Source organism: Limanda limanda, chromosome 1 (assembly GCF_963576545.1).
Source record: "Limanda limanda chromosome 1, fLimLim1.1, whole genome shotgun sequence".
Classification (NCBI taxonomy): Eukaryota; Metazoa; Chordata; class Actinopteri; order Pleuronectiformes; family Pleuronectidae; genus Limanda; species Limanda limanda.
The window spans coordinates 5,335,953-5,363,140 of record NC_083636.1 but is presented as its reverse complement, the minus strand read 5'-3'; the positions used below and the strand labels follow the sequence as shown (position 1 = coordinate 5,363,140).

The following is a 27,188-nucleotide window of genomic DNA, read 5'->3' as shown; positions in this document are numbered from 1 at the left end:
CTCCAACAAACACACGCCGTCCAGCAAGACTCTCAAAAGGATTTTCAGCTCGGGTTTTTCCACCAGGCTAAGGGGGATTTTTTTTTTTTAACTGTGTGTTCGGCTCTGCCCAGTGAGAAGAGGGAGTCGATTAAAAGTCTCAAAAAACACCAAAAATAGTCAGGAATGATCATTATTTAGCAAAAGTCTAAAAGGGATCCGGGAGTAAAGGGCTCGGTGTCTTGAGGGGACGAGAGACAAAGGGAGTGTTGGGTAACCACTGAAAAGAGAGAGAATGGCTAAATCTATATTATCTTTAATCTTTATTATTATTATGAGAGTTTTGAGAGAGGTCTTACTGAGTCATTTTGTCGTTAATCTGTATCTAAATGAACAAATTAAAAGTATAAAACAACTTAACGTCGAGTTTGGCTCTTGAGAAGTTAACATATGTAATTAGGAAGAAAGCTTCTCAATTTTACTGGGATCTGGGAGATGTTTTTGGACTTTGTTAAGAATGGTGACATTGAAGAGGCATTGGAAATGTGAAGTGACTAATCTGCTGTGAGGAATGTGTGCTGTACTCTGTTCCATGTTTGTGACTGTATTTTATTTTACTTATATGTATATATTTAATTTGTTTTAATTTAGTTTAAACTAAATTATTTTCATTGTAATTTATTTTTTGTCCTTGAATTGATGTTTTAATCATAACTTAGCCAATTTTGTGATATTTGTATTATGTAATGACATTTTATACTTCCATATGTTCAGGTTGGGGAAGGTTCATGTATGTATGTAAATTGATGTAAATGTATAAAACTGTATAAAACCAAGAAATATACGTTTGAGAGACAAAGGGATTGTTGGTTAACCATTGAAAAGAGCTAAATCTATATTATCTTTAATCTTTATTATTATTATGAGAGTTTTGAGAGACATCTTACTGAATAATTTTTTAGTAATAAATTAACAAATTAAAAGTAGAAACAATCTGCCAGACGTTACTGAAATGTTTCAGCCTCAAGCAGGAAAAACAGTTGCATTATCAACAGGTAGAATTCCATTGTTTGTTTTAGACACTTAAAATGTCTCAAATGTTTAACATACAAAGTAGAGTTCGAGTTTCTATGAAGACGTGTGACAGTTTGAAAGACTCCAGTGTTTTCCAGCTGTTTAAAGTCTCCACGTGGGCTGACACACATTAATCTCTCACCTCTCTCATCCCTCGACCTCTCGACCTCTCGGCCCTCTACAGAACGAAGGGGAGGTCGACCCGAGCTGATCCCGACACTTGGCCTCTGTCAAGTCTCGGCTAAGAGGTTTCACACGCGCTGACACAGATGATATTTCTCTCTCTCATGTCTTTATTCCTGATTTCTCCTGATCTCCCTCCTCTTTTACTTTGATATTCCCGTCTTTCTGTCCTTTGACATGTTGCATCTCCCTCGTGACCTTGCATCCTTATGTATGAGATCATTCATCATCCGTGACTCGCAGCGGTCCTCAGGGTGGAGAGGGTGTGGGATCTCTTTCCTTTCCCCCCCCCCCACTTCCCCCCAAAGGGCGCTGCGTGGGGGGGCAAGACAAAACATCCCAACATCAACAGAGGAGAGAGAGACTCTGCGCCAAGTTTGCAAACTAATGGGAGAGGCCACTGACAGATAAACTCTCTGTAAAGAAACAGCTCCTCATTACCACACACAGGCTGCAGTGTTTTAGTTGGACTGTAATCCCTGTGATAGGCCGAGGCTCGGACGCCCGGCGGCCTCTCTGCCTTCAGGAGAGAGAGAGAGAGAGAGAGAACGCCGGCCTCTCGCCGCGGGAGTGTCGGCGCTCGGCGGTGGGGAGGACAGGACTCCCGCAGTCCCACGTTGCCTCTTGAGACAAATCATGAATCTTTCACAAACACGCTGATATCCCACCCACACACACACATGATTAATATGCCAATTAGACCGGGCCTCTAGGCCTCCTCCTGGTTTTTAGCCATAAATAGGATTCAAACACACGTGTAAACAAAACCACACGGATGCAGCAGCAGGCATGAAAGAAAATTGCACACAATAGACGCCGTGAAATGATCAACTGGTTTTTCGTTCCAACACCCACGTACACCCACCCACACATTAGTTATACAGATTCATACTTTGAATAATAATAAAACACGATTCGTCTCTCGTTTGCTTTTTAACTAGAAACCTGGTTACTGGGTTGAAAGAAGCAAACATGTGGTGAAGACAGGGGTAAAGCAAGAAGAAGGAGTCAATTGAATGAAGTAAGATACAACTTTTGCAATGATAAACTTAGTTTCTCTAAGGAAGTAGTGAAAAGAAAAAGCTCTCAGAACCAAAGATGTTATCTTCAAAACCACAAAACATGAAGAAAACAGCAAAGTGCAGCGTTTGAGAAGCGGAACTCAATCAACATTTGCTTTCTTCCCCAAAATACTGAAATGATTCACCTTTTATAACTTAACCTTGTGCAAAATTGAAGTTCTGAAACACAATTGTTGGGTCTTTTAGTTCAGTTTTTTGTAGATAAAAAGACCTTTTAAAAACTGAAAAACTACGTGAAATGATCAACTGGTTTTTCGTTCCCATACCCACGTACACCCACCCACACATTAGTTATACAGATTCATACTTTGAATAATAACAGACACGATTCGTCTCTCGGTTGCTTTTTAACTAGAAACCTGGTTACTGGGTTGAAAGAAGCAAACACGTGGTGAAGACAAGGGTAAAGCAAGAAGAAAGAGTCAATTGAATGAAGTAAGATACAACTTTTGCAATGATAAACTTAGTTTCTCTAAGGAAGTAGTGAAAAGAAAAAGCTCTCAGAACCAAAGATGGCATCTTCAAAACTCCAAAACATGAAGAAAACAGCAAAGTGCTGCTTTTAAGAAGCGGAACTCAATGAACATTTGCTTTCTTCCCCAAAATAATTGAATGATTCACCTTTTATAACTTAACCTTGTACAAAATTGAAGTTCCGAAACACAATTGTTGGGTCTTTTGGTTCAGTTTTTTGTTTTTTTTTAGATAAAAAGACCTTTTAAAAACTGAAAAACGACGTGAAATGATCAACTGGTTTTTCATTCCCATACCAACGTACACCCACCCACACATTAGTTATACAGATTCATACTTTGAATAATAAAACACGATTCGTCTCTCGTTTGCTTAGATGCTTGGTTATTGGGTTGGAAGAAGCAAACACGTGGTGAAGACAAGGGTAAAGCAAGAAGAAGGAGTCGATTGAGTGAAGTAATTTACAACTTTTGCAATGATACACTTTTCTTTAAGGAAGTAGTGAAAATAAAAAGCTCTCAGAACCAAAGATGTTATCTTCAAATCCCCAAAACAAGAAGAAAACAGCAAAGTACTGCGTTTGAGAAGCGGAACTCAAAGAACATTTGCTTTCTTCCCCAAAATACTTGAATGATTCACCTATTAGGACTTAACCTTGAACAAAATTGAAGTTCTGAAACACAATTGTTGGGTCTTTTGGTTCGATTTTTTTAGTTTTTTAGATAAAAATACTTTTTCGAAACGGGAAGACGACACAATCAGCATTTTAATGGATTGCTCAATAGACAAAATCACCCCAGTCATGGCTCCTCTGGATCACGGTGGAGGATGACATGCAGCAGCAGCATGTGAGGGACAGACTGTAACACGGACCAATCACAGGCCTGAGATCAGCGCTGCTCGGTTCAACCTGACGCTGACTGATAGCTGGCTGAGGATCCTGAGGGGCACGGAGAGTTTAATCACCCATAACCGCAATTACAGACATACGCGTCAGACTCATAAAGCTCCGAAACAAGATGAGCGCCTCCCTCCTCTCCGCCCCCTTGGCGCACATGAGCCAAATTTTCTACAAACACCCGAGGAGGAACCAGCGAGCTGAAGGCATAAACCTCGGAGAGAGAGAGAGAGAGAGAGAGGGATAGAGAGAGAGAGGGTTCTTACCTACTGCATCGCATTACAGGGAAAATTGCGGCGCATTAATTAGTGCTTTTAATACACTCATGAGCCATAAAACAAGCTGTTATGCACCGACTCTGTAGTCGAGTCTTCTTGTTGTCAGAGTGAAGACGAGCGTCCTGCTTCGACTGAAGATATTTCAAGAACCTTGAAATACAGGATTCAAAGCACTAAACTCCTGCATAAAAAACATTAACATATCAAATACGTGAAGCGCCCAATACACACACGTCTACCTAATGCGTGTGTGAGGACGTGCACGTGAGCATTCACTCTTAATGATCACATAAAAGCTGGTAGTACACCGTAAGACAGGCCTTAGGATGGATTAAGATGCAAGCCTTTATCAGTGGGTTCCCACAATCCCCAGTAGACCATCTCAGCTCTCTCTCTCGCTCTCTCTTTCTCCCCCACCCCACTTTCCATTTCTGTCATTCCTCAGGGATGGTGCTGGGAGAAAAAAGAGAGAGAGAGAGAAAGGAGGATGGTAGGGAAAAGGGAAACACACTAGAACAAGTAAGCTAATGGACGGGCCCTGGACAGGAGGTCAGCTTGCTAGACAGCGAAGAGGCCAACGTGATGCTAAGTCGTTCTTGTGGTTATAATGAGACGAGCACAAAAAAGTGGCGTAATGAACGGGAAGATTAGCTGCAGTAGGTGAATGGGACGGGGGGGGGGTGCAGAGGGTCAAATGGCTGTCATCTGCCTGAAGGGTTGACAGGCACTGAAGGCATCACATGATAAAAGCAGATTAACTCCTTTCTTCAATCCTGGGGCCGGGGGGGCAGTGAACGCAGCATCGGCAGTTATTGGTGGAAAACGGAATCGGAGCCAAAACAGAAAGTTCAGGTCGTGTTTGAATCCAAGGAGCCGAGGAGGTTTGGGTTTTTTATTTGTCGGTTATTCAGCAGGATTATAAGAGGACTTGATTGTTACGAAACTTTGAGGGGAGGATGTGGAAGAACCCCGTAAATCTCTTTACAGGATCCAGGAGTTTATTTTCCACTTTCTTTAACGTTGTGAAATCATATTTGCATAATTCTCCTTGATTTCTCGGAGGATAATTCATTGATTTTGGTAGAAGATTTGGTGCAGATCCAATTTGGAATCTGGATCTCGTGAATTTAAATGTATCATCAGGTTGAGCCTTGGGGGGGGAAGGTACTGTATGTGCCATTCTATTACTTTTTTTTTTACACGATAAGATCTTGCAAGAGTCCAAATCCTGATCCAGTTCCAGCTCCACAGCCTCAAAACCAAAAGAATCAAATTTACGACAATGAAAATAGAGAAAGAACAACAAACCCTAAACCATAGGGACGAGTGACATCACTAAACACAACAAACAGCTTTAACACCAGGAGTGAGAAGGAGGAGAGAGAGCTGAGCTTCAGATATTCAGAGTCAGATGTTCAAAGCCTGATCCAGCACCCTGCAGGTCCAGCATCCTGCAGGTCCAGCACCCTGCAGGTCCAGCATCCTGCAGGTCCATCACCCTGCAGGTCCAGCAGGTCCAGCAGGTCCAGCAGGTCCATCATCCTGCAGGTCCAGCACCCTGCAGGTCCAGCACCCTGCAGGTCATCACTCTGCAGGTCCAGCACCCTGCAGGTCCAGCACCCTGCAGGTCGAGAACCCTGCAGGTCCAGCAGGTCCAGCACCCTGCAGGTCTATCACCCTGCAGGTCGAGAACCCTGCAGGTCCAGCACCCTGCAGGTCCAGCAGGTCCAGCAGGTCCAGCACCCTGCAGGTCCAGCACCCTGCAGGTCGAGAACCCTGCAGGTCCAGCACCCTGCAGGTCCAGCAGGTCCAGCAGGTCCAGCACCCTGCAGGTCTATCACCCTGCAGGTCCATAGCACCCTGCAGGTCCAGGACCCTGCAGGTCCAGCAGGTCCATAGCACCCTGCAGGTCTATCACTCTGCAGGTCCAGCACCCTGCAGGTCCAGCAGGTCCATAGCACCCTGCAGGTCTATCACTCTGCAGGTCCAGCACCCTGCAGGTCCAGCAGGTCCATAGCACCCTGCAGGTCTATCACTCTGCAGGTCCAGCACCCTGCAGGTCCAGCAGGTCCATAGCACCCTGCAGGTCTATCACTCTGCAGGTCCAGCACCCTGCAGGTCCAGCAGGTCCATAGCACCCTGCAGGTCCAGCACTCTTCACACCCAGCACCCTGCAGGTCTATCACTCTGCAGGTCCATCACCCAGCAGGTCCTGCAGGTCCATCACCCAGCAGGTCCTGCAGGTCCAGCACCCTGCAGGTCCAGCACCCTGCAGGTCCAGCCCACCACCAACAGGGGGCCCATCTCCACCTTTTGACTCTGCGATGCTGAAGAGCAGATTAGAGACAAGCTTCAGAGACGACCTTTGACCTCCAGAGTTGACCTTGGGGAGCGACGGGTCACAAGATCACCATAGCAGTTAATGGATGAAACAGTGGCTGCACAACGCCGCCTCTGTCCCCCCCACCCCCCCCCCCAAATCCGCCACGGGTGATGAAACTACATGGACATGGACACTGAGGAAAACATCAATTTTTCCCCCCTCATCATTATCACACACACACACACACACACACTCTCGTCAGTGGAACCTTCCCACATGATCGGCTGCGATTGACTCGTCAGCTGCACAGCGAAGCGAGATAAAGAGGGTGAGCCGCCCCCCCCCCCCCCGGGTGTGAAAGGTCAACGCTCCTTCTGGGCGCAGGGCGAGCACACACTGCGTCAACAAGACAGGCGTGAGGATAAATCACGTAGAGCGTTTCTTTATTGCCTTAGTTGGCCCGAGAAGCACATCCGCTGCAACATGATCCAGGACGAATCGAGAGGAGGAAGAAGAGAAAAGGGAAAGAGAGACAGAAGAGAGGGAAGAATCTGAGGACGAGTAAGAAGGAAGGGAAAGACAGGAAGCATTGTTCTGTCCACAAGTTTAGAAAAATGAGAATCCAAAAGTCTGCATCCATCCATCAGAACTGGAGCTTGATTAAAAGACACAATCATTCATTTTGCAGCAATTTCACAAAATGAGCTCCGAGCTTAGAAAACATGTTCATGGAAATAAAAGAAAAGGCGGCGACAGAAAGGAAAGTGGTCCAGTTGATCCGTGTGATGCATCATTAGCCGCCATCCGACCTCTTTAGCGACGCCGGCGACTCGCAGCTGGATTCACGAGTTGTCACATTCACTCGTCACATTACCCGGACGTCACGGAGAAGACGCTCAGAGATTCGGATTTCTGTAATTATAAGCTCCACGGACGATTAATGAAAACGGCGTGTCAATGTGTTCTCGTCATGTGTGATTGGAGGATTGTAAATACACGCTGACTGAGGGTGATTCTAATTCCACCACCCCCCCCACCCCACCCCTGGTTTCTGAAGCCTTTCCCCTTAAGCTTCCCCGGCAGCACGTAAACAGGAAGCCCTGTGTCTTCCTGGTTCTCTGCGCTGTGGGACCTGGGATATAGAACATGGAAGTAAACATGCAGAGGAAAAACCAAACTGCAGCGTCTCATCCTCTAAGACGCGGTGTGGATTTGATTTGGGATTACACGAAAACACCTAAATGTATGAAGTGCAGAGTAAGAATGGAAAACTCCTAGAAATTAGTAAATACACCATTAAGTTCTCAAAAGGCACTTCTGGCAAGAATGAGTGTTATAATATGGGAAATATATTTAATTGTGTATTTACAGACGTCAGTATTCATGATTGAAAATCAACAATTACTATATATTATTTCACCTCAATATTAACAGTGAAGTTTAAAGTCCTACAAGTGAGTATTTTAGTTTTATAATTGGTTGAGACTTGTTAAACTCATCAGAAGATGTTCTGTGTTTGGAATTCTAAGTATTCAAAAAGTCAAAATTACTCGATTTAATATATTTATAATTAAAAAGACAAATTATAAATGACAAAGATAAATCAAAATATGGCACAATTTATTCTAAAACTCTGAAAAAAATAGTTGACCTCAAAATTAAAAAATCTAGTGCAATAAGTTGCAGAGAATGTTTTAATTTCTTAACTTTTCCTTTTCGCTGTGAAGTGAAGCTGAACCACATTTTGATTAAGATCCCCGAGAAACCCAGTTAAACTGAAACTTAATTAAAAACTAAAATCATGAGTCTAGAAGACAAAAAAAAAAACACCCAATCCTCTAATGTAAGAGCAGCTGAATCACGGAATAAAACTGAAACGCAACAAATTAACACGAGTGGCCCACTTGTTTCTCCGTCTCTGACAGAGCCGAGGAATCCGTTTGCATCATCACTCTGATGTACAGTACGTGCCGCGGCAGATAAAACATCCTGAAGGATTTAAACCGTGGCAGCTTACGCCTCCGGTGAAGAGGAAATATGAAAGATGTTGTTTACAGTCACTTTTCACGTCGTCCTTCCTTCGCCTCCTGAAGCCACTGCTCCACATCTACAGCATCTTTGAAGACTGTTTTGACAAAGATCCTAAATAAAGACGAGGATCCTCTCCCGTCTCGTGAGAAGTTGTAACATCTTTCTCGTCTTGTTCGCTCTTCATTGAGTGAAATCTGTTTCTGGAGGAGGATGTTGTGTTGGCTCCCTGCTCGCTCTTGTTTTCTGGAATTTCCCCTGGAATCTTTATATGTTTGATATGGCTCGGTCTGATTTTAATGTTATCCAGACCGGCAACTGGTTCCAGAGGACATTCTGGGCGCAGTGAAAACTTTTCTGGTCCGTCCGTCTGATCTGTGACGACTCCTGATGTGTCAGTCACGGCATTCTGTCAGATTCATGACTTTTAGAGACTCTGATGTTTGACGGGTGCACGTTTCTGATCTGACGTCCATGTCATTGTTCTGCATATCGTCCAGTACTGTCCTGATGCAACAGACTTTGTCCCTGGAGGACAAGGCACTGGTGGACATCGACTGAGCAGACAAGGCAGCACAGATCCAGACGGACTCGTCACAGGGAGCAGCAGCAGTTGAATTATATTTTTACAATCCTCTGTGCTGCTCTGGTCTTCCTGTGTGCCGTGGCCTTTCTTTAACACAGCAAAGCAACATATTATATATTAGATATTGTGTAATTTGAACAGTAGAAACTGAGGCCTTGTGTGTGTGTGTGTGTGTCTACAGAATAACTGGATGGGTATATTACTTGGAAGTGATTAGTCAAAGGTCAATCTGAAGCTTATATAGATCAGATAACTATTTCTGAAGTGAATGAAGACGTCATGCATGGTTAAAAAAACGCTTTTCTCCAGGTGTCTCTACATCCTATCTGTCTATAGTCATGACCTTAAGCTGATATTGTGGCAGGACAAGGAAAGGCAGAGACGCAGGTACTGCTTACTGTTGTTTAATCAGTAGTCAGGAAGAACAGGCACATGTTCCCCATACGGGAAGTATATATAGCTACAGACTTTACATTTCCCATCGACCCACTGGGTGAGAGGACACACCCATGAGTGCACGCCACAATATAAGAGAAAACAATAATGTAATATAATTTATCATGAAGTTGCAATGAAGAAAGAAAATTGTGTCATACAGTGTAGTAAGACATTAACTATTGAAAAAACAATAAGATATGAGATCTGCAGAATGTTTAGATTAACCAATCTTGATTATACATCGTAAATTATATCTTGACGATACCATAAATATAAATAAGTTAGCGTTGATGATGTAAACATCATGTGCACAGGGGTAAAAGAAGAAATAACTTTAATTTCTATTTTTTTGCAGTAAATATGAACATTTAGTCTCCTTTTCCATGCCTTTATTTTGTTAATTTCAAGGATCCATTAGTGATCCACTAGATCTCTGCTCTGCCTCACTCCCAGACGCCGTGGTTACACATTAGGTAACTTTATCCTGCGGTTAAAGATCAGTCGTCATCACCAGCTGTCAGAAAAACCGGCCAAAGTCAACGTCTCATCCCTCAAATATTATCAACAAGTGATAAACTTCGTGCAGCCAGATAACAGGAAGCTGTAAACAGTGTTCTCTGCTCGGCGCTCAGAGAGTAATGTACTGTTCAGGCTGGTATCATTATGTAACCTGTTGTGCTTGGATTGCACACACACACACACACACAAAAACACACACACACACTCACACACACACGCGTCAGGTTCAATTATAATGATTACATGGACAAGCAGCGAGAGGCTGAATCAACACACGCTTAATAATCACATAAAACCAAAAGGTGCCATCAGCGGTAATAGACTTGTTTGTTTTCCCATAAGCTGGAATTGCTCTTTTTATTATTTTTTTTAAAGCCGTGTGACCTTTGGCAGACAGATGGAGGGCAGCAAACCCCCCCCCCCCTTGTTGTTTTAAGCATAACGATGTCAACAGCAAACATGACAGAACGTGGAGCGATTTGTGTCCCTCTCTCTCTCTCTCTCTCTCTCTCTTCTGTTTGCATCGGACACTCGACACCGTCTGTGTTCTCGTCTTGATTCGGTTTTCGAGCTGAGCTGAATCTGAATAATGGATCCGGCGGCAACTAAACCCGGCTGTTGTGTCATCATCAGGCTCATACACATGTGTTCCCTGCCAGCAGTGTGTATCACAATACACGGAGCAGATGGCAGGGAGGGTGTTAAATAAACACAAATACAGGCTCATCATCAGCTCGGGTTACAAGGCAGCTGCTTGTATCGCTCTTTTTGACGTCGAGGTTCGGTGAAATCACGACCCGATAAACTGTGAAAACAAATCACGGTGCAGAGAAGCAAAGTCATGTTGTTGTTTTTGTGTGTGTGTGTGTGTGTGTGTGTGTGTGTGTGTGTGTGAGCTCTTTCTAATCTCTCGTCTGTGTGGTACATGTGAAATCTATAAAGCTGTCAAACGCAGCTGCCAGAGAGAGGAAGAGCAACACAGCCTTTGTAAATACAGTTACAAAGTATATATTTATATGCACACATGCACATTTTGACGCACAAGCACACTTATGCACAGATTGCTCCTGCAAAAAAAATGAAAAAGCAAAAGGCATTAGGGTTTTGTGGCAGCTTTGCTTTGTGGCATTAAGCTCTCGTCCCTGATAACGCTGTTGTCTTCTCCCCGGAGAGAGAGAACAGATCTTCACTGGACTATAGCATTAACCAGATAGGGACTAAATGTTCCACGTCCTCCAACGTTTCATAATATTTAGAGCAAATCTGTCACGTAAATGATTAACTCCTCCCCTGGGCGATTCCTCTCCTGCAGCCCGAGGGCGAAGCAATCAAGGCAGGTGACGATGTAAATGAGGACGACGCACACACACACACACACACGATGGAGCTGAAGGTGATGTCTTCAAATAGCTTGTTACGATCGTGTTATAGCAACAGTTTGAAATTTACCTCGTAAATTGTATATTGACGATATCATAAATGTAAAGAAGTTAGCGTTGCCTGATTGTTAGCATCATGTGCACAGGGGTAAAAGAAGAAGTAACTTTAATTTCTATTTACTTTTGCAGTAAATATAAAGTTCAGACTTCATTCAGTCTCTTTTCCATGCCTTTATTTTGTTAATTTCAAGGATCCATTAGTGATCCAGTAGATCTCTGCTCCGCCTCCACATTTGAAATAGTGGAAACATTTCTCCCGAGCTGAAGGTGATGTCTTCAAATAACTTGTTACGACTGTGTTATAGCAACGGTTTGAAATGTACCTCGTTAATTGTATCTTGACGATATCATAAATATAAATAAGTTAGCGTTGCCTGATTGTTAACATCATGTGCACAGGTTAAAAGAAGTAACTTTAATTTCAATTTTTTGCAGTAAATATAAACATTCCGTCTCTTTTCCATGCCTTTATTTTGTTAATTTCAAGGATCCATTAGCGATCCAGTAGATCTCTGCTCCGCCTCCACATTTGAAATAGTGGAAACATTTCTACCGAGCTGAAGGTGATGTCTTCAAATAGCTTGTTACGACTGTGTTATAGCAACGGTTTGAAATGTACCTCGTAAATTGTATCTTGACGATATCATAAATATAAATAAGTTAGCGTTGCCTGATTGTTAACATCATGTGCACAGGTTAAAAGAAGTAACTTTAATTTCAATTTTTTGCAGTAAATATAAACATTCCGTCTCTTTTCCATGCCTTTATTTTGTTAATTTCAAGGATCCATTAGCGATCCAGTAGATCTCTGCTCCGCCTCCACATTTGAAATAGTGGAAACATTTCTACCGAGCTGAAGGTGATGTCTTCAAATAGCTTGTTACGACTGTGTTATAGCAACGGTTTGAAATGTACCTCGTAAATTGTATCTTGACGATATCATAAATATAAATAAGTTAGCGTTGCCTGATTGTTAACATCATGTGCACAGGTTAAAAGAAGTAACTTTAATTTCAATTTTTTGCAGTAAATATAAACATTCCGTCTCTTTTCCATGCCTTTATTTTGTTAATTTCAAGGATCCATTAGCGATCCAGTAGATCTCTGCTCCGCCTCCACATTTGAAATAGTGGAAACATTTCTACCGAGCTGAAGGTGATGTCTTCAAATAACTTGTTACGACTGTGTTATAGCAACGGTTTGAAATGTACCTCGTAAATTGTATCTTGACGATATCATAAATATAAATAAGTTAGCGTTGCCTGATTGTTAACATCATGTGCACAGGTTAAAAGAAGTAACTTTAATTTCAATTTTTTGCAGTAAATATAAACATTCCGTCTCTTTTCCATGCCTTTATTTTGTTAATTTCAAGGATCCATTAGCGATCCAGTAGATCTCTGCTCCGCCTCCACATTTGAAATAGTGGAAACATTTCTCCCGAGCTGAAGGTGATGTCTTCAAATAACTTGTTACGACTGTGTCATAGCAACAGTGTGAAATTTGAGCAAAAAGAGAACATTTCCGAATTATTCACAGTATTTTCTCCGGCTCTTTTCGTCCGTTTCACTTGTTTTTATCTCTTTTCACTGCTCGTCACTTTTTCCTTTCAGTCTCATCAGAGCTTCGTGAACCAGGAGATCTGATCAGCCTGAGTCATGAAGGTCTCGGCTAACTGACCCACACGGGGTCGGACCCCTGTGATCAACAACCACCGGGGGGGTACGTCGATGCTGAGAACATCGAGTTCTGTCTCCTCCCCCGATCGCTCGCCCTCTGGATCTCACTCTCTCTCTTTCGCCATGTGCTCATTTTAAAGTCATGCCACCGCCGCCGCCGCCACGGCCACCGCCGCTGCACAGAACCGCGTTAGTCAATTAGCTCGATGTCAGTGGCGGTAATGGACTTGTGGACATGATGCACCCGCGGCTCTTTTCCCGACTTCCACAAACAGTCCCATTGACTGATCCGGTCCCATTGGCAGACACTAAAGGTCAACTTTTCTGCATCGACTCCAACGCCAACGCCACCGGGGGGGCAGGCGGGTGGGCGGGAGCAGAGTCGGATTAAAAGATGAAGCTAATTCATCTCATCCTCTATTTTTCACATATTTTGCCGTCGTCACAAAGTTTTATTCGTCATTTTTTGGGCCTCAGATCAACCTCCGATGATCTTCACTTTGTGTTCCACTTTGAGACCCGAGCTTCTGGATTGTTGTGCGTTTGTTTGGTGGGTGAAAAAAAAAAATAAAAGGAGGGGGGGGCGAAAGCTTTAGTGTCGCCACAGCGACCACGTCTGCTCCTCCAGGGGCCACGCCTCCTCCGACCAGCTCGGTCCCAACAAGACATTTCCATTAGCTGTTGCATTACACGTCACCCCCCCCCCCCCACCCCACCTCGCCCCCCCGTCACTCTCTGTTCTCCACGCACCCCCCAGAAGTGGCTCTCTGAGGACAGACCCCCCCCCCACACACACACACAGACACACACACTTCCACCTCTTGCATCCCCAGCGTGTACAGTCCTGCATTAGCGCACTGGGGTGGACTTGTTTCTGTGCAGGATAGACATGTGACATTGTGAGGTCAGCACCCCCCCCACCACCACCACCACCAAGCGCACACATCTTCCTCCAGACTTCACCGACCCTCCACCCCTCCGTCCTCCACCCCTCCAACCCCTCAGTTCCTGGTTTGCCCTTCCTGGACGCATTGGGGGTGGAGCCATCGAGAGCTGGGGGGTGGGGGGGGGCAGGTGCTACGTTTCTGACCTTCCTCCTTCACGAGATCGGGTCCGGTGACATTCGGAACCCCCTCTCCCCCCCCTCTTGCTGCCACCAAGCTGGCTATAATGCCAAGCGTGTCGAATCGCTTTAGCGTCAAAATGCCGACACTCCTCACCCACTCTCTCTCTCCCTCTCTCTCTCTCTCTCTTTCTCTCTCTCTTTCTCTCTCTCTCTCTCCTCCCGGCTTCTCGTCCTCCGGGGACACACACAGAGTCTGATGATGTGTGGCTGCTGTTGCCCTTCACATTCCCATGGACGAGGACGGAGGTAACTGAGCGTGGTCAGAGGAGGCGGAGCCAGAACCGCCAGAACCGCCGCTGACAGCAACAAGCTCCCGGTCGGATTCTAAAAAAGGACAACTCCGCCCCCCCCCCCCACCCACCGGATGCTTAACACACGGGCCAGTGAACAAACAGGGACACTGAGGTGGACGTGTCGGGATTTGGACCCACAACAGCACGATGGATCACATCTCTCAAGAAATAAAAACTAAAGCGCTTCTACGGCCACATGATTCAAGATTGGGACCTAGTGTTGTGGTGACACTACAAATGAAAAAACACACCTCTTCCGACTATACCTGAATAAAAAAACACTAAAAAAACAAACTAACAATTTTTGAAACTAACAATTTAGTAGCACTTAAATAGCACTTACTGATAGCATCTTGTAGTTTTGCTTTATTTTTGAAGAAATTGTACTTTCTTGATTCTTGTTGTTCTTGGTTTGTACCCTCGGGGTTGAATGCACTTATTGTGAGTCGCTTTGGATAAAAGCGTCAGCTAAATTAAATCAATCAATTAAATTTTATTTGTATAGCCCACATTCACAAATAACAATTTGTCTCATAGGGCTTTAACATGGTGTGACATCCTCTGTCCTTAACCCTCAACAAGAGTCAGGAAAAACTACTAAAAAACCTTTTTAACAGGTAAAAATATGTAGAAACCTCAGAGACACATGTGAGGGATCCGTCTCCCAGGACGGACAGAAGTGCAATAGATGTCAATGTAAATGTAATGTAAAATGTCGACGGGCCAACTAAAACATCCCAGCATTCCTGTGCTGTTGATCTTCATTGGTACCAAAGCAGCTTCGGATGTTGCAAGCTACAAACATAACAACCAGGAAACGCGTTGTTGTTTTTTGGCGAAAGAAAATAAGACTCGATAAATAAATCACATAAAATTGGCCTCTTCCGTTGTCCTTTGTACAGATATGTGTTCCCGATGCTGTTAGATGATCCAGATGTTTGATGCAGACGTGTCGGGTTCTTCATCATCGTGCGTTGACAACAGGAAAAACAAAACAGGCGCCGAACTGCAAAGAAACTCTTGTTTTTTTAATAATGTTCATCTGTTACAACACATATGATCATTTAAAAATATAGAGCGGGCGGTTTGGCCTAGTGGGTAGAGGTTTTTTTTACTACTGTATATCCCACCTATAGTGTATTCATATTTATATATATTTATATTTGTATCCTGCTCATAGTGTAATCATCATTCTTATATCATACAAATCCTGTTAATACTGTTATATTCCATATATATATTTCTTACTGTACAGATCTTATTTATTTACATTTTCACTTTAATATGCACTTTTTACTGCCTTTTTTTTGCACTTCTGGTTAGATGCTGAACTGCATTTCGTGGTATAAGTACTTGTGCTGTGCAATGACAATAAAGTTGAATCTAATCTAATCTTGAATCTAATATATCTTCGTCAAATCTATGTTAATAATTGATCTAAGTGCATTTTTTAAGCGCAGGAAGAACATGTTTCCCGGTGTTCCCGGACAAACCTCTTCTCCTCCTGCCCGTGTGACACGCATGTGGTTCTTTCCCATCCCGCTCCTCCCATGTTTATCTGTGGCGAGAGGAGCCAAGTGTCCCTCAGCACTCACTCAGCCCTGTTGATACAGCGATGAGGATCAGGATCAGGATCAGGATCAGGATCAGGATCAGGATCAGGATCAGGATCAGGATCAGGATCAGGATCAGGATCAGGATCAGGATCAGGATCAGGATCGAGGGAGAAGTGAAGTGACACAGCAGCCTCTGACTCTCCTGCTCTCGATCAGCTGACCAGAACACACCCAGAATGGGGCGATGGTGGTGGTGGTGGGGGGGTATCTGGGACGTACATGTTCATTTATATTCATGCCATTGGTTAATTTGCTCGTGTATATTTCAGCTGGAACCCGACGTGCTTTTTCCATGGTGATTAACATACTGTTCTATGTTGGGAAACATGGGGGCCTGAAGAATGAGAACTTGCTTATTCATGTTTAATTAATGCTAATAAAAAATGCACGGTTTTCTCCTCTTTCTTTCTTTCTCTTTCTTCCAGATGCCGAGCTGGTGCTGTGAAAACCTCACTCGTGGGGTCAGGATCGACTCCGAGGAGAGCGGGAATCTGTGGCAGCGTGAAATTTCATCTCATCTGTGAAAACTGCCTCTGAGAGAATACCTTATCTACGAGTTAAATATAACTAACGACACGATAGAAACATGCATTTAAAGAAAACGATAACGAGTTTTCTGCTTGAAATAACAAAGAGGCCTTTCGGATTTTTTAAAAGAACAATGGACACATTTGTATTCTGCTCCAAATATTTATCAGCCAGTCAATTATTATGCCGTACTCCGGATAATTTAAATTTAAATGCTGTTTCTTTTGTGCTGCCATGATCCAAATTTAAATTCATAATGACGGCCTCTGAGGATTTCGACTTGGTTTTTTAAAAATTCAACTTCAACTCTCGGCTCCCAACCCCTTCATCACACTGTGGAGACGACGATGACGGCATGATGGCGAGGACACGCCCACTTCTCGCACTGTCCCGTGTCCCCGGCTGCCAGCACGCCGCCGCGCTCGGCGCCGGGTCCGCGCTACAACAATGAGATAGTATTTCACTCCGATGGTGCTGCCGTGGGATTATCGGCTCAGAGAGTTATCAAAGGCTTAGTTGCTCTGATTCCTAGTGACCTGTCGTGGACAGCTGCCATCGCTCCGTGTAGCCGGGAGAGACCTCCACCTCTACCTTCGCATCCGAGCTGCGGCCGCGGTGGCAAGCGGACGCCACAGGGTCGTGTGGCTCGGTGGATTCCCATCGGCAGACATGACAGATTCTGTGGGTTATTCTGTGAATCCCCTTTAGATAAGATGGACTAGAAGCATTAGAAAGGGAATATGATGGTGTTCAGAGACTGAGAACACACCAGGTTTAAGAAAATCCTGCATCCACCCATTTGTCTGAATCCAAAATCACAGATGCTTTCTTCAAGCTACTCGAAAAGTTTGTAACAATGGATCAATTAGTGAGTCCAGAGACTTTCGTCCTGGTTCACTATCTCTACTCTCATGAAACGTATTTGTGATGATAGTTGGTTTCTCTGCTGCACAAAGTACAACAACCAGCAGCTAAAGAGGCACAAACTCCCCTCAGACGTTGAACTACTGAGTGTATATTGGACTTTGTGACACACACACACACAAACACACACACACACACACACACACACACACACACACACACACACACACACACACACACACACACACACACACACACACACACACACACACACACACACACACACACACACACACACACACACACACACACACACACACACACACACACTTGCCTGTGTTGGACAATGACTACATCATACATATACAGTTTAATGTTAAATGTTGTGTTTATAGTTTTTCCACTTGTGACCAAAGAAAGTAATAATGCAGGTTTATTTTTAACCTTTCTTTTTATTATATAACACTAATAAAAGTGGTCGGTGGTTTTGCTCTGACTCACTGGCGCTGCAATAAATTAACTGGAAATAAAATAAATTGCCTCGAAATGTAAACTGACCTTTTCCAGTTTTTATATTTTTGCTTCGTTTGCATTTCACGAGAATTCGTCTCAGTTTTTTAAAAATTAGACCAGAGACGTATTTGTCTTCTTTTAAAAGATCGTCTGACGTGAAGAGACAAACAGATGTGATGCGTTTTAAAGCAATGCAGCAAATCTGTTTTCAATTAAATGGCAAATGTTCAACAATAAGCTTCTCTACTCTGTTCCTGTGTGGATGGATATGGAACAAGGGCATGGACTAAGATCTCCTCTTCCTAATATGACTTTATTATTAGATTGTACAGAATTTCTGCTTCTCATCCCTTTTTTTCCACTTTTATAACCAAAGTCTAAATGAACGGCTCAGTGGTTTGGTTCTGTGGAACCACAAACCCAAGTATCTCACGGTATCTGATAAGTTTAATATAAATTCTGAACTCGAAAGCCAATTAACTGAACACTTTGGCAGTTCTTATCCCAGTTTTGACAGACTCCAGTCCTCTGGCCTCACGTGAACCCCCCCGACCATCAACAACACAGATATTAGCTGCTGCTTGAGACGAGACATGATAGTTTGTGCGTTAAAAAATATGGTTGTGTGTGTTTGAGCTGATGATAAATGAGGCCCTGGCCCCATAATCCGTGACTTGGCGTCCTTTGGCCCCTTCTGGTTTCTGACCCAGGAAGCAGCCAGGGACAGCGCTGACTCTGGCCGGCCAATTAGAGCGCAGGGGGGTGCGGGCGGGCGGGCGGGGGGGCACGGAGCACGCTGGGGCTAACGAGCTCCCTCTCCGTGACCCTCCTCACCTCTGCAGGACCCCTCGGTGGGAAATACGAGGAGCCGGGAGCCACTCCGACTTGCCAAAACCTCCCCAGCCTCTCTCTCTTTAGCCTGGTTTTTGTTCCCCACCCCCCCACCATCCCCCCCCACCCCAGCCGCTCGTCTCGGACCCCGCTGTGCGACCACAAGGTCGACAAACACACGCTGCTTCTCTGCACAGCCCGGCCACATGACTTTTTACTGCCGAGCTGCAGCGAGAAGAAGTCGCTTCACAGGAAAAAACAATGAGGATGGATTCACATGCAGTTTCCGTGCAGTTTGCTCTGGCCTGGTTTGAGGTGGGGGGGGGGGGGGGGGGGGGCAGTGGAGCCTCTATCCAAGTCCTGTGAATAGTAAATGGGCTGCAAATTAATTGGCAGGATTTGTGAGGCAATGAGATAATTCCCGAGCAGCGTAATGAAGTGGGACTGCCATGAACACTAATGTGGTTTGGCTTTCAGGAGAATAGCTACTCACTTAAACAAAACAGCAGCAATAAAAGATGGATGAAACAATTCACCTGGTGTGGAAACGCAAGCAGGTAACGATCACGTGTGTGTGTGTGTGTGTGTGTGTGTGTGTGTGTGTGTGTGTGTGTGTGTGTTGGAGGATACACATGCAACCGAGACAAGATGGCGAGCGAGAAAAGATCGGTGGACTCCGGTCGTAAGGGCTGAATCGACCATCCCTTTCCACCTGGATTGGACTTTACTCACTGTCAGAGTGGTAGGAGTATCAACATTTTCTTTTTTTTTTAATTGAACTAAATAAGGATTTCGAACGGAACTTTATTTTGAAAAGACTATCACAACAAACAAGAGAATACAGGGAAGAAGAGTAAAGAGCTCCACTCGTTTAATTCCTCATGTATTGTTTGAATTATGTGTGTATATGTTTATTAAGTTTATTGTGTTTATAATTTATACTAAAACATACTGCGTTTTTAAAATGAGGAAATAAAAACATTGTAAAGTCAAAGTGCTTCTGTACATAATGAACATTTATAGTGTGTAGACACAAATTAAAATATATAATATATAAGTGTGATTTTCACCTCAGTTTTGCCTTCACCTTATTTTAAGTTTACAACATTAAACTCGGTTTGGTTTGAGTTTGTTTGTGGTTTTATTTAGTTTTTTTTCTACCATTTTATCTCATTCTGTGTTTCATCAATATTTAGGTTTATTTAAAGTTGTGAAACGTTTGACTTTTTCTGCTGTGTTTAGTAAAGTGCCGGCTTGAATTTAAAGTACCTGATCTCTGGCTTATTATTTATGCTTTCACCCCACTCCTCAGAACCCAGAACCTAGAACTAGTCCAGTATTTGGCCCATTAGAGGTAAATGCTACACTGAGGACGGAGCAGTGAGATCATGTTAGCTTCCTATCCGGCGCGTCGGTGAGCCTCATCCAAAGCATGAAATAAAAAAGAGAGAAGGGGAACCAGTCACACCCCCCCAACCCCCTTTTCTCTCCAGGCAGAATTGCTCCTGTCATTTGGACCCCTCCAAACACGGACCATATGTGAGTTTCGGCACTGGCAATCAGACTGCATTGTGGAGCAGGCGGCTGAGTTCATCAGGAAAAAATTAGCCCGCCGCTCTGCAGGCCCGGCTCCCATTGGTCGGTCACGCGGCCCGCTCCGTTTGAGGGCACCCCCAGACATTCCTGCGGATAATCTTTTCCATTCCTCCGCTCAGCTCGGTGAGGACAGACCGAATCACAGCACAAGGCCGGCATTGTGAGAGGGCCTTTTTCAAAAAGCCCTGTTTTCAATGCCGTCCTCTCTCTCTTACGCTTTCCCTCTCTCTCACCTCATACACCACAATCTCCCCCCCCCAAGCCAACCCCCAACCCCCAACCTAAAAAGGAAGAAAACGTTTTCCCATAAAACACTAAAATGATTTTGCCCTTTTCAGAAAATAAGTCTGCAGGACACCAGGTTTCTCACGGTTCCCTTTCCAGTAAAAAGTTTGTTTTTGAAAAGCCCAAACAATGTAAAAACCACTGAAACCGGAGCCCGGCCACATCAGTGCTCGGTCCGGGGTTCAGAAGATCACTTCTGGATCCGTCTCGCGAAGCCTTCCCAGAAACAAACCTCCTGCTCGGCCACCGCTACTCGCCGGGCGCCTCCCACAGCAGCTTGTCATTGTGGCCGGCGCTCGGCAGCTGGGACGCCGCGATTGGAGGACAATCACACAATCTGGGGACACTGGAGGATTTATAGCAACACGTTCCATAATTAGACCCATGATTATTACAGGGTCTATAAACTTTCCCTCTGCTGGTTCACTTTCTGTCGCTCGCCCTTCCCTCGGCTGCTCAGGGAGCAACGGCTGAATTTGTTTAATATCTCCGCTCGTGCAAAAAAAGGCAACAAGGAGAAGATAGTAAAATCAAACTTTTCAACACTTTCACTCTCCGCTAGAGTCTGGAGGTAGACAAAATAATCTCAAGTGAGTCATGAGCCTCGTGGAGCTACAGCCACAACACAAGGAGAGAGAGAGAGGGAGAACCGTACTTTTTTCCTGAGTTTCTACGTGTAAATCCAGATGCTCCCTAATTGTTCTGGGAAGCTGCCCACCTTTCCTGTCCGGGTGTAACTGTGAAAAAATGCTGCAATCAATCAAGAAAGGTCTTAAAAACACAAAGATGGGGGTGAGGTTGGTTTGGAAACACTCTCCACTTCTCCGATCGTGCTGAAACTTGTTGGTGAGAGAGTGTAAACCTGTGAAAGAGGGTCGAGCTGTCTCCACTTCAACAGCAACGAATAGAGAGACTTTCTATTTGTGTTTAGGACGACTGAATACACTTTGTCTAACGAGTGTAACACAAATATACAGTATGTGCTGTTGCTGTTTCTCCAGTTCTGTCAGATGAGGGAACACGGCTCCTGCAGCAGGTTCAGGATCAGCGTCCTGCTTTGAACTCGTCACTTTGAACGTACAAGGTGTTCTAGATAATATCCAGTCGTCTGTTATCACATTCACATATCAGCTGTGTTTGTGATCCTGAAAGATAATCTATAACTGAAAGAGAAGTGTGCAGCGATGGGTTTGATCAGTGTTGGATCCTGCTGGATTCTATCTTTGTCTGATAAAATGGAATTATTCTGAAATGTGGAAAGACCCTCCAGGCAGTTTTTTGTTATCCAAAGCCCAGCGTTGCCAGAACAAGTCATATTCTCGACCGGGTCTGGAAGCTGTCACTTCACTTTCAATTTGCAAAGGGACATGTTGCAGATCAGAATGCAGTTGAGGCAGAGAAATAAACCTGGAGTCAGAATGTGCAGAATTTCAAAAAAATGCTGTAAGTGCAGTTGTTTGTTCTTCCTCTAATAAAACTGAAGCAATAGCAGATTAACAGAGCGCTTTAAAAATCAGCTTTGGAGTAAAACTATTGTTGTTGTGCTTTAGATTAATCAGATTGTGTAATTGTTGACATTATCTTTGCGATTAGGAGTCTGAGTTTCATTGTTTGCTCCGTTGGCATCGAGCACATCTTGTATTTACAAGACTTTCACTGAACGTTTAACTTGTTTGTCCTTGTTTGGAGAAGAGATTACAAAACCTCATGACCACAGAAAAGTGACGACTTAACTGAATATAAATTAAAAAAGTACTTAAACGTTGTTGATTCCACTGAACAACTTCCACTAATGCAGCTAACAGCACTTAAAGCAAAGGAGAAACAAATTCAATCAAGGAAACCAGTGAAGGAGACGGACTGGTTTGTGTTGCTGAGACAATTCAACACAAAACACAACGTAGTCACATTAAGTTTCTATTAAATCCTGATATTATCGTTTCAGAATCACCTGGAAATGTCAGAATAAGAGTACATACTTCTATATATTTTTTGTACTGAGAAGAACTCAGGATACAAATTCTAAAAGTATCCAACTTTGCCGTGAAGCAGCTGCTCTGGTGGAGTTGTTTGACTTTCTCTCTTTGCCGTCCTGCTCCGCTCACTCGCCCGCCTCAGGAGGAGGAGCCTCTGGGCACCGGGTGATAAATGTATCGTCATTAAACGTTTGTTCTGCGGCAGGTCGGTCCCCTTCTCATTAGCCACATACCAGACGGCTCAGTCAGGAACACGCACGGAAGTCAGAACCTGCTCGGCTGTGGTGGGGGGGTGGGTGGTGGGGGGTGTGTGAAGGTGCAGAGGTATTTGGAGGAAGGGGCGGATCTCTAAGCGCCTCTGTTAACTTGTCGATCACCGTGCGGCTCCACATGCAAAGACACCATTAATCATAAAGTACCGGCTGAACGCCCCCCCCCCACCCCCCCGAGCCATACCTGTGACCGGAGGCGATGGCGTGTGCGTAACAAACAAGCAACACTTTGTACTGTTTGAGAAGAAAGAGAAACTTCTCTATATGTAGAAAGGGTTTTTCTTTCAAGACAATATTGATAATGTAACATCTACGTATAGATGTGTTGAAAGCAGATAAAAGGAAATTAGTATTTTGGGTGATTGGAGTCTCTTCTGGTGCTTTCACCCAATATCTTGTTACAAATACACAATAAAACTAAACAAGGATGGGAGTTAAGACCGGGATCCGGCTGAGGACTTATTGCAAATTGTTCGAATAATTATTTTGGACAGTTGTGCATTGCAAAACCATGATGTCATACTTGCTGCTGGAAACTTACAGCGAGAGAGAGAGAGAGAGAGAGAGAGAGAGAGAGAGAGAGAGAGAGAGAGAGAGAGAGAGAGAGAGAGAGAGAGAGAGAATCAATCTGCCGAAACGTCTTTCAACACAAATGGCTTTAAACTAGAGGAATGACAAGTGCTTGACTCTTCACAAACCAAGGGTGACAAAATTAGTTACTTCACTCTTTTCAAATGAGATCATTCCCGACCACACTTCCTCAGTTGAGTGCTGCTGCCATCGAGCTAGCATCTACTGCCCGTGAGGCCTTCAGGTGCATCTGTAAGTTACAGCCACACAACTAACCCGGGCAACACAACACCCCGTCAAACACCACAAGAAAAACTGTCAACCTGAGAGATTCACTGTACGAGAAAGAGGCTGGTGGAGCTTGTGCACACCTGAGTCACATGCACACCTTTTGTGTTCAGATACTCAAATAACAAAATAGTTGCATTGATGCTGTAAAAAACTGTTTTTCCCACAAACAAATCAAACCAGGATTTGTCAATGGAATCAACAAATAACTAGACTGTTGAGCAGAATCAATAATGGTCTCGGTGTCAAACACATCTCCAGTTTTACCCGGTAGTTCACAGCGTATACATTCCAACAACAACATTTTCCGTAATAAAAAAAAGTAGTAAAGTACGTACAGTAGGAGTTACCTGAGGACAGGCGGCGCTGGTGCAGCGGACACATGCCGCTGAAGCAGGAACACGCTTCGCCTGAGCGACCTCGCTGCATGGGGGGGGCCAATGAGCACTGGGGCTTCAGGAACCCTGCGGAGACAAGAGAGAGACAGAATTAAATGGAGGGAAAACACGATAAAAAAGAGAAGGACCTTTTATGGGCTGATAACAGCTGGGAAAGGTGTAGGACAAAATGAAGAGGGAGGTTTTTGTTTGGTGTTCAAACAGAGAAGAGGGAACGAGTGAAAAGGAAAACTCCCTCCGGCATCACGCCACCATCAGACCCAGTCGACCTCTCACATTTAGAGCTCTGTGGCCACCGGGCCCTTTTCCCCAACCTTCCCCACCGGTGGCCTCACGTCACCTCCATGCTCGTGGACCCGGGGTGAGGGCTGTGGACACTGGACAGGAAGACAAAAAGCCATCGGGCCACGGGACGGGACGTTTGGGGGGGTTAGCGGCCCTGTGCGTGCAAAATGCCAGATTGGGCCCAAGCGCCTGGAGGGTCTGGACGAGGCCGTCTTACTGTCTGTCTCCGGGGTCGGAGAGGTCATTCTCAATAGGGAAGTCATTATCCGGCACAATGAAGCAACTGAGTGGGCTGCAGACCCCCCCCCCCCCCCCGCCGCCCGGACCAGCGCTCACAAGAGCTCTGACGTCATCCAGAAAACTGAAGAAGAGCAAGAACTAAATCAAGATTCACGAAAATAGCCACAATTTGGGGAAATAGGGAGTTAGCTGAGAGGGAAGCGGATACGTCAGGAAGTTTAAAAACACTAATGGAACCGTTTATCAATCATTAAATTGGAAAAACGTGCCAAAAACTCCACAACCACAAAACCCTGAGCAGACCTTAAGTGGCAGCGGTGGCATTTTTGATTCCATGATTGACAGCGAAGCCTCCAGCCCGGAGTGGAAACTTCTGTGAGCCGAGGATTCACCAGACGCTGTATTGACTTCGGGAATTCATGCGGATCTCAATTGGAATCGGCAGATCTCCCGCAAATCCACACTTTATTCATTCCTCATGAGGACCTTTAAGATTTCCAGCAAATATCAAGAGCGAGCCCCCCCCCACCCCCCCGCCTGTCGCTGTGTTCTCAGCCCCAATAAAACGGCCTTTATATCCACCATGAAAAACATGTCACTCTGGATGAGCTCAGCGAGTGACATTTAAAACAGGCAGAGGGATACTGAATTAGTTCCCCATGATAAGCTGTCTGATACTTTCTGCTTTATAGAGTGTGTGTGTGTGTGTGTGTGTGTGTGTGTGTGTGTGTGTGTGTGCAGATGCATGTGCAGCCGTATGGATGCGTGAGAATCGAGGGGTGGGGCGAAGGGGGGGTTTCATGCCCGATGCATTCTTCAAAGCTTTGATTAAGTGCTAAGGATGAAGCAAAGCAAGTCTGAACCAGCAGGAGCGAGCACACAAAGAGAGAGACTCACATCATCCGGAGCTGAATTAAATAAAACAAATGAAGTGGGAGATTTTATCTGTCTTATTAAACTACAAGTAAATATGTATCTCCACATCATATCTTCGTTTTTGAGCCCAATGGTGGTGGAGTTGTTATCGAAAGATGGAAAAATGTCAACTCAAAGCAGCAGAGCGGTTTTATGGCATCGTTAAAGAGTAAAGAAAAGCTGGAAGGGGCATGGATAAAAAAGTAACGACAATTTGTGTTAGTGATTCTTACATAATAAGAAGTTCAAAGCTGACGGGACCGGAGTCAAGACTGTGTGTGTGCATGTGATTAAATTCAGAGTAAGCTGTTAAAATGTGTTGTGAGTCCTGCAGGATTAACGTCACATCGAGATACAATCAAAGATCTTTTTCCTTTGAGTGTTGGTGAAACCGGTTCAGTGTGATTTGCCAAAATCTGTCCGTCATCATGTCTTCAATCCCACACAAGAATTCAAGATTTTTCAAATAGTGTCATGCACAGAAATAATAAATATGATCCAGATCCGCCCTTCGAATCTTTGAAGTTTCAAGACCACAGCAGGATATCAATCATCAACCTTCTATTTTATCATCGGTATGAATATTTCAAGGTTGTTTACTATCTTCAAAACACGACTTTACAATGCTAAAAGTCTCAAGAGCCAAAAGACGATAGATATATACTATAAATACTGCAGATACTTGAGTAAATCAAAGCAGGATGGATTTGTCGATGCTCGTAGATGAGTCGGACGCACTTCAGAAGAACCTTTGATTAAAGACAAAGAAGAAGTCATGCTCCATCAAATGTAGTCAGCCATATTTTCCCCATCGTTGCCTGAATCAATTCACCGGGAACACGGCACATTCCTGCTTGTACAAAGGAGGTCAGGGGGTCAAACAATGACACATGTTATAGAGCTCTGTGCAATGTCACTAAACATTAGGACATTAACATATGAGCCCGAGCTCCCAGTCAAGTCCGACTTTTTCAAAATCAAGAGTAAACTACGCGGACAGCAGCTCCCTCCCCCCAAAAAAAACGCCCAATGTTGTAAAGCATCCAATGGGAGGAGCTTCTCACGAGGAGGGTTTGGAACACGTGGAGTTTCACCTCCAGCTCAAAGACGTTTTAGAAAATGGAACAAATTAGTTTGAAACCGAACCTGATCTCAAGCATCTCGAGGAGAGAAACCTTATCCTCTGTTATTCTCAATGTAAATACACGTCTGTGCATTACCAGCTAAACCCTTCCTGAGAAATCACACACAAAAAAAAGAAAAGAGATCATCAAACAGTCTCTTTACTTGACAGCTGTAAAAATATTAGAGAAACTATGGATTCGAGACGCATATATATATATATAAACGTGTCTTTTCTTCCTGTTGGAATCGTAAATCAGTTTTCCAGTGAAGGGCTTTTGCTTCGCCCGGCCTTGAAGTGAGACGATGAAAGGGAAGCAGCAGCAGCAGCAGCAGCAGCCGGGGCCTGTGTGTGCAGGTTCGGGATCGACTGTCACGAGCGCTGAGGCTGGAACACGTCTCGCCGTTAAACCGTCTCTGTCATCAGGCATCGTTACGTCTCGCCACGCCCAGGCAGGACCTTGATTACTGAGAGGTTTGATCTCGGGGG

General features: G+C 44.4%; 1 protein-coding gene across 3 annotated transcripts in view; it reads right to left on the bottom strand.

The window, feature by feature from the left end:
- rxraa (retinoid X receptor, alpha a) overlaps positions 1–27,188 on the bottom strand; it is a 107,671-nt gene that overhangs the window by 57,488 nt on the left and 22,995 nt on the right. For 2 of the 3 annotated variants that reach the window (XM_061072533.1, XM_061072547.1), the window contains exon 2: positions 24,077–24,202. In XM_061072533.1, coding sequence (XP_060928516.1) covers positions 24,077–24,202 — 126 coding nt within the window. The remainder of the gene's footprint in view (positions 1–24,076; positions 24,203–27,188) is intronic. The other variant, XM_061072539.1, reaches the window with a different exon arrangement.